Below are 8550 nucleotides of genomic sequence, written 5' to 3'. Positions count from 1 at the left end.
CTGAAGATAGTATCATAGAACCCAATGACAGATACAGACCATCCAGTCTGTCCATCCAGATCTGCTGAACTTTGTATACTATTGCTGGGACCTTCTTCTTTTTTTTTTTTTTTAGAAATCCCCAGTAGCACAGGTGGATCCCTATCTCCAAACTCACGCTTTCGGCTTCCTCTGCCCATTCCACAGTACCACCTTTGCCCAATTTTTCCTTGCAACACCCAACCTCCTCCATCCCTCACCCATTCTCCCTGTAGTACCACCTAAATCAAAATGCGAAGTCATATGGTGCAGTTAAAAAGAGGGAAATAATATTAATTTTCTGACTGAGAGCAGGGATAGGGCTGGAAAGCGCTGTCATCAGCACAGATTGCTAAAGCCAAGTTAGTGAATTATGTTCCAAGTAATTTTCCATATTCTCAGGGGGAGAATTTGTCTTAGATGCCTTGCTCAGAGCGCAGGATCCGAGAAGGCTGAGACAATGCCTGGGATGTTCCTCTAACGGAGAGAGAGCCCGCTTGCTTAACCATGTGGCTTTTTAAATTGTGCTTGGAGGGAGAAGTTTGGGTTTGTTTGTTTTAAACTAGCATAGGATGGATGAAGGCAGCAGCAACGTGGGTGAGGTGAAGACTTTGATAAGGTTGGGTGAAGACTTTGGGGGAAGGATCTGCTGGGCGGGGCACAGATGTTCCCCTCATTTGATGTGAGAGTGACTTCGGTGCTTAGGCTCTTTTGGATGTGATGCACATTGTATGAATGATTTTGTGGTCTGTTACTGGGAAAGCCAGGATACAAATAAATTAGTTGCGACATCCCCTCCAGCACGAGTTGAAAACAATGAATGTAAATATTTCAGGACCGCTGCACTTCTGACCCCCTCTCCTACCCTATCCCCTGCCTTCACTCCCTCATCTTAACCACTCCTTCCCATTCCCCAACTTGTCCACCCTTCTCTCCTTTCCTGCTCCTGCACATCATTCTCTTGTCCTTTCCTTCCTTCACACCTATCGTCCTCTCCCCAACCCCTCTCCCCTCCATCGCTCCAGTCTCTCTCCTCATCCTTCTCTGTCCCTAATGCACGTCCCCCCACCCTTCTCCTTACCGATCTCCCCTCCCCACCCCTCTGCCTTCCCTCCACTTCCTCCTTCGTCCCCAGTCTTCTCCTGCCCTCCTCCACCCGCCATCGGCGCCCCCCCCCCCCGCACATCACCTGCCGTAGGAGCCTCCCAGCCATCCCTGCCGCAGTCGCTGGCTCCTCCCCCTTCTGGCGCTACCATTGGCTGGCGCGGCTGCCCGTCTGGCGGAGGGGCGGGTGGTTGGAGGTTGACTTGGGCGACGGTGGCCGCTGCGAGCCCAGAGCGCTCCGGGACGCGGCCGGAGCAGAGGAGCGGGGAGCCTGCGCCGCCATGGGCACCGTGCTCTCCCTGTCCCCGCACGCCCGCAAGCCAGAGCGGAGCCTGCGGCGGCCGTCCGTGCTCCTCTCCGCCCTGGCCTGGAAGCGCCTGGTGGCCGCCTCGGCGAAGAAGAAGAGCGCCAAGAAGGTGAACCCCAAGCCGGGGCCCCCGCCGCGGCCGCCGCCCCCGGCCCGCCCGCCCAAGCCGGGCCCCGCGGAGCCGGCGCGCCCCTCTCCGCGCCGCGTGCTGGTGCAGGCCTCCACCGGGGAGCTGCTGCGCTGCCTGGCGCGCTTCCTCTGCCGCCGCTGCCAGCGCCTGAAGGAGCCGCCCAGCCCGGCCGACGTGGCGGGCTGGTTCCGCGCCGTGGACCGCGCCCTCCTGCTGCAGGGCTGGCAGGAGCAGGGCTTCATCAGCCCCGCCAACCTGGTCTTCGTCTACCTGCTGTGCCGCGAGGCGCTGGCCGGGGCCGAGCCGGGCAGCGCCGCCGAGCTGCGGGCCGCCTTCCTCACCTGCCTCTACCTGGCCTACTCGTACATGGGCACGAGATCTCCTACCCGCTGAAGCCCTTCCTGCTGAGGGCACCAAGGAGGCCTTCTGGGAGCGCTGCCTGGGCCTCATCCAGCGCACCAGCGCCGCCATGCTGAGGATCAACGCCGACCCGCGCTACTTTACGCAGCTTTTCCAGGAGCTGAAGGGCGAGGGCGAGGGCTGGGACGGCCTGGGACCGGAGCGCTAGGAGGCGGGGAGGGGACGACCGCAGCCTGCCTCCAGCACGGGAGAGGAGATCGGTGCCGGATTTGCTTTCTCGCCTCCCCCGTGTTAACTGCAGGGTGGGGTGGGGGGTGGGGAGGGCGCCTTCCCTGGCCGGAGCTGTCCAGGGTGCTGCTGCTCGCCTTCCCTCCCCCCTTCCCCCCCTCCCCTCTCCCCCAGCCGGACCTCGCACTTTTCCTCCCGTGCAACCTCACCCTTTGTCTTGAATGTAAGGGGACCGAGGCGACGTGCCAATGTTCAACTGTGCAAACGCAAGCCACTTTTATATTGTACATCGCAAGCAAAGACCCACGAGATCGGATGCCCGGGCACTGCAATCAATGCTTGATGGGTGGGGGTGGAAGACGTGCTAAAGTCCTTTTTACAGGGAGGGGAGTGGGTGTGCTGAACGCCCCGGCCGTCCTTGTGTGCTGATCGCTAAATAGCCCGTTTGGCAGAGTCCCTAATGAACTGCAGTGATTGAGCTGTGATTCATCTCCCCCTGTCCGCGTCTCCAGCTTTTTTTTTATTTTCTCCTTCGAGAGACAGCTCGATTCATCAGCCTAGCCGCCAGTGCCGCTGTGGGGGGGAGATTTTACCACCTTTCCACTTCACCTCTGCCCTCGGATCCTCGCTAGAGCCTACCACTCCAACATTTGCCTGCGCTTGGGCACTCAACTCTTCAGCCTTCGAGAGAAGGACACCGTCAAAATAGAAATAATCAGTGCAAAGAAGATTTGTCCTCCATAATCTAGCAGGCGACTCTGGACCGTCCGCCCCTGTCTCTTCCTCGCCAGTGTCTTGGGTGGGGTTTTTTTGTGTGCCCCAGGCGCAGTTGGAAGGGGGCCCGGCCCTTCGAGACTTGGTGCCTGTGCCCTGGAGGAGCTGGAGCTTGCGCCGCTGTCCGTGGTGCTGAAGTGGTGACTGCCCCGGAGGAGCTGGAGCTTGCGCCGCTGTCCGTGGTGCTGAAGTGGTGACTGTGCCCCGGAGGAGCTGGAGCTTGCGCCGCTGTCCGTGGTGCTGAAGTGGTGACTGTGCCCCGGAGGAGCTGGAGCTTGCGCCGCTGTCCGTGGTGCTGAAGTGGTGACTGTGCCCTGGAGGAGCTGGAGCTTGCGCCGCTGTCCGTGGTGCTGAAGTGGTGACTGTGCCCTGGAGGAGCTGGAGCTTGCGCCGCTGTCCGTGGTGCTGAAGTGGGACGCAGGCTTCCTCGCCCATTCTCTTTCTTTCTACGAGCTCTCTGGACTCGCCCAACAAACAGGAGCTGCTCGCTTAAGGAACAGTCAGACTCGCTGTCCTCTTCTCCGAACCCCCCCCCCCCCCCCAAACATAACAGAAAGCTGCCACTACCTCTGCCTTTTGGGAGCTGCTCTGGCAATTAGTAAGGTGGAAAGTTCTCTCATTATTTTGGGTCATTCTTGATGCTGGAATGTATTCTTGTAAAGGTGTCTTTTTCATGTTATGGCAAACAGGCCCTTGAAATAGAGGTTCCTTCCTTCCTTGCCTTGCCTCCTCAATCTGCTTTTTTTTTTTTTTTTCATTGTTTTCCCTTTCTAGTCCCAACCACACACTCCAAAGAATTGACTTTCTATGTTAAGTTAACCCAAGTATTGATTTAATATGTGAACCAGACAAACGTTTTCCCAAAACAAAAGAGCTGAAAAAAATCTTACTGAATGTAATGGAGTTGGATTCAGATCACTTTACTGGCATGACGGTTTTACATGTGTTGCCAAAGTAATATATAGAATGATTTAAAACAAAAGGGCTCCGAAGTGATGCTTAAGAGTATAAGGTTTTTATCTTCCTAACTTTGCTCCAGGAAACCAGCCTTGTGTATTTCAGGGAGCAGAAGGTGGTAACTGTATGTAACACTTCTATTGCCAAAAAAAAAATAATGGTGTTCTCAGTCTCTGCATGGAGGGGACCACGTTGGGAGTCTTAAAATAGGAGTTTGGAGATGGTCATTTGTTTACAGCTAGTGTGTGAGAGTGGAAACCTGCCAACAGAAGCGGCAGGACCGGCCAATTCTGAGCCTGATCCTGCTGGGATATTGCCCAGTCACTTATCCTGGGTTATATGGCTCTATTTCCTGCGGCTTATTCCCAAACAAATATTGTGCACCTCTGTCTAAAATTTCCAGCTTTTATTAGAAAGAATAACAAAGTTAAAACTAAAATGCAAGGCATAATTAAACATCAACAAATTACTTTTAAATAGTAAGATTTTATCTGTTTTACAGTTTAAGAATGCTTTATTGATACTTTATGTAAGTACAAGAAATCAATCAATATAAAATAGAACACTCCTATATAAAATAAAAATCACAGTAATGAGACTAGGAAAAAGATATGTGGAACTGGATTTTTACCCTGGATTCAATTAGGAATGATCACCTATTACAGGTGAATACTAATATATTTCCGTCTCTCTTATCTTTTTGAGATATTTTAAATCCCCATTTTACAAAGCAAGATAATACCTTTTCATATTAAAGAAAAAAAAAAGTCTTTTGAGAAAACATCTTTTGATTAAACTAATGCTGCTTGGCTGAAGTTAGCTTAAAGTGTCAAGTGCAAGGATAGCAACAGAACAGTAAAATCCAGTGCAGGAAACCATGAGGTGCAAGACAGGGACTGCACCCTCACTCTCTGATCCTAAGGGCTTTTCCTATGAGCGGTGCTTGATGACTGCAGGAAACCGTGAGGTGCAAGACAGGGACTGCACCCTCACTCTCTGATTCTAAGGGCTTTCCCCATGAGCGGTGCTTGATGACTGCAGGAAACCGTGAGGTGCAAGACAGGGACTGCACCCTCACTCTCTGATTCTAAGGGCTTTTCCCATGAGCGGTGCTTGATGACTGCAGGAAACCGTGAGGTGCAAGACAGGGACTGCACCCTCACTCTCTGATTCTAAGGGCTTTTCCCGTGAGCGGTGCTTGATGACTGCAGGAAACCGTGAGGTGCAAGACAGGGACTGCACCCTCACTCTCTGATTCTAAGGGCTTTTCCCATGAGCGGTGCTTGATGACTGCAGGAAACCGTGAGGTGCAAGACAGGGACTGCACCCTCACTCTCTGATTCTAAGGGCTTTTCCCGTGAGTGGTGCTTGATGACTGCAGGAAACCGTGAGGTGCAAGACAGGGACTGCACCCTCACTCTCTGATCCTAAGGGCATTTCCCGTGAGCGGTGCTTGATGACTGCAGGAAACCGTGAGGTGCAAGACAGGGACTGCACCCTCACTCTCTGATTCTAAGGGCTTTTCCCATGAGCGGTGCTTGATGACTGCAGGAAACCATGAGGTGCAAGACAGGGACTGCACCCTCACTCTCTGATTCTAAGGGCTTTCCCCATGAGCGGTACTTGATGACTGCAGGAAACCGTGAGTTGCAAGACAGGGACTGCACCCTCACTCTCTGATTCTAAGGGCTTTTCCCATGAGTGGTGCTTGATGACTGCAGGAAACCGTGAGGTGCAAGACAGGGACTGCACCCTCACTCTCTGATTCTAAGGGCTTTTCCCGTGAGTGGTGCTTGATGACTGCAGGAAACCGTGAGGTGCAAGACAGGGACTGCACCCCTCACTCTACTGATCCTAAGGGCATTTCCCATGAGCGGTGCTTGATGACTGCAGGAAACCGTGAGGTGCAAGACAGGGACTGCACCCTCACTCTCTGATTCTAAGGGCTTTTCCCATGAGCGGTGCTTGATGACTGCAGGAAACCATGAGGTGCAAGACAGGGACTGCACCCTCACTCTCTGATTCTAAGGGCTTTCCCCATGAGCGGTACTTGATGACTGCAGGAAACCGTGAGTTGCAAGACAGGGACTGCACCCTCACTCTCTGATTCTAAGGGCTTTTCCCATGAGTGGTGCTTGATGACTGCAGGAAACCGAGAGGTGCAAGACAGGGACTGCACCCTCACTCTCTGATTCTAAGGGCTTTTCCCATGAGTGGTGCTTGATGACTGCAGGAAACCGTGAGGTGCAAGACAGGGACTGCACCCTCACTCTCTGATCCTAAGGGCTTTTCCCATGAGTGGTGCTTGATGACTGCAGGAAACCGTGAGGTGCAAGACAGGGACTGCACCCTCACTCTCTGATTCTAAGGGCTTTCCCCATGAGCGGTGCTTGATGACTGCAGGAAACCGTGAGGTGCAAGACAGGGACTGCACCCTCACTCTCTGATCCTAAGGGCTTTTCCCATGAGCGGTGCTTGATGACTGCAGGAAACCGTGAGGTGCAAGACAGGGACTGCACCCTCACTCTCTGATCCTAAGGGCTTTTCCCATGAGTGGTGCTTGATGACTGCAGGAAACCGTGAGGTGCAAGACAGGGACTGCACCCTCACTCTCTGATTCTTAGGGCTTTTCCCATGAGCAGTGCTTGATGACTGCTCATTGTGGACAACATGAAAAGTGGGACTCTTTTTGTTCTTGCAGGACCAGGGTTAGACACCTTTTGGGGTTGTTATTCACCTGCGGGAAGACCTGGAGGAAAAGTCTCAGGCTGTGCCACCAAGCTGGGTAGCCACTGGACTTCGGCCTTAATGATTTCTGACTTTTCATGAGGTGCCCCCTTCATTTCTCTGTTCAGATGAGTAGAAAATAAAATGAATGAGAAATACATTGCTAGAGAGGAGCTCCGACCTTCTTTTCTTCAATCCCCAATACTATACGTGTGAAATTAATGTAAAGAGAAGTAGAAGGCAGGGTAATAAATGTGTACCAAATGGTGATTATCAAAGCCCACACCGTGAGATTAGTGCGCTGTATCGTGCCCTTAACTTGCTATATTTACTCTGCCTGTGTGGGAGCTCATTCTCTTCTTTCATTTCCACCTCCACTTTCCTGGAAAACAGTGGATGATAAAATGCAGGCATTGGAGCCCTACCCCATGCTACATTCTCATTTCAAAGCCTGATAACTGGGATCTAATGACATAATTCAGTGTCTGAGGTTTAAGAAAGTAGCATTTGCTGCTACAGCTTTCTTTTTTTTTTTCTCAAAATCCATCTATAATTTTAGAAGTAAAATGGTTCGTAAGTAGCCAGAAAACTTTCAGGGTCATGATGACTGTGTTTTCTCATTCTGCCAGTTGTATATCTGCAGAGCACGGGGATAAGCACTGTAAGAGCCTTTGCAGTACGGTTCAGGGTGGGTTTTTACTTTTTAAGATGAGTGGATTTTTTACATCTTATTTTTTGCCTGGTCATGACTCCTTCTCTATCTTCCAGCTGAATCAGAATCAGTGCTGAGATCCTGCAGCCTTCAGCCTTCATTAATAACTACCTGAAGACTTTTCACCTGTTTTCAGGGTCCTAATCCTGAGAACTCCTTCTGGAACCCTAGATCATGGACTCTAATCACCCTCATTGAGGATCACAGTTTCCCCAGTCCCAAGCACCCCAGTATGTGGAAAACCCCAGAATCTAACCAGGAGCCTTCTGCATGGAATTGCACAGCACTTGCCACTGGCAAATGTATTTTCAATGTTTACCTTTAAAAAAAAAAAAAATCTAGTGGGACTGGCGTTCCAGACCTCTTGCTAACTTCCAGATTATCTATTTTTGCTTGAAAGATTTTGCATGTTTATTGAATGTAGTGATCATGAAAGATTTTGAATTGACAGCCCTGGAAACCACAGTCCACATAGCTGGTACCGAAAACAGCAATGCTAGTTTTCCCCCACACAATGTCCCATCTTTTTGTAGAAATGTTAGTGACAGGAGGAAGTGCAGAAGTGACATTATGAGACTCGGAGATGAAGGGCAGGAATATATAGAGGCTGAACAGGAGAACGCAGAATTGCTTAATTTAATATTTCTGTTTCTGTGTTCACACAAATAGAATTGGAAGTGAGGTAAACCTCAAATGATTTTCATGAAGAGCAAAGCTAAAGTAAATGTTGATAAAATGAGAAGGCCAGATGAGATACTTCTTAAGGTAGAAAGTCCTGGAAGCTCTCTGGGTGACCTTTTCAATGCTTCCTTAGAGCTGAGACATAGTTCCGGAGGACCGGACACAAGCAGATGTGGTTCCTCTCCACAAAAGTGGAAATAATGTAGTTTTAGAACTACAGGCTGGTTAGTCTGACCTCTATGGTGAGTAAATAAATGGAATCACTGCTAAAACAGAGGATAGTGTAGTTTCTGGAATCCAATGGAGTCCAGCATGGTTTTTTATCAAAGGTAGGGCTTGTCGGATAAATCTGATCAATTTCTTTGACTGTGTGACCAGAGAGTTAGATCAGGAAGAGAGCGCTAGACATAGAGAACTTGGATTTCAGCGAGGCCTTTGACACGGTTCTTGCACAGAAGATTTTATAAATAAATTGTGTGCCCTTGGAAATGGATCCTAAACTGCTTGATTGGATTAGAAACTGATTTTAGTGGGAGACAATAAAAGGCAGTG

The 8550-nt window shown here is 50.7% G+C and overlaps 1 protein-coding gene across 1 annotated transcript; it reads left to right on the top strand.

Moving 5' to 3' along the window:
* The first annotated feature begins 1403 nt into the window (after nucleotides 1–1403).
* Nucleotides 1404–2127, top strand: CDK5R2 (cyclin dependent kinase 5 regulatory subunit 2). Its single transcript, XM_029605106.1, is given in 3 exon segments — nucleotides 1404–1929; nucleotides 1932–1961; nucleotides 1964–2127. Coding segments are annotated over 3 exon segments (720 nt in total).
* Nucleotides 2128–8550: the final 6423 nt, after the last annotated feature.

The sequence above is a fragment of the Rhinatrema bivittatum genome, chromosome 6 (genome assembly GCF_901001135.1).
Source record: "Rhinatrema bivittatum chromosome 6, aRhiBiv1.1, whole genome shotgun sequence".
Taxonomy (NCBI): domain Eukaryota; kingdom Metazoa; phylum Chordata; class Amphibia; order Gymnophiona; family Rhinatrematidae; genus Rhinatrema; species Rhinatrema bivittatum.
The sequence above is the reverse complement of the archived record's forward strand: the minus strand, read 5'-3'. Positions and strand labels throughout refer to the sequence as shown.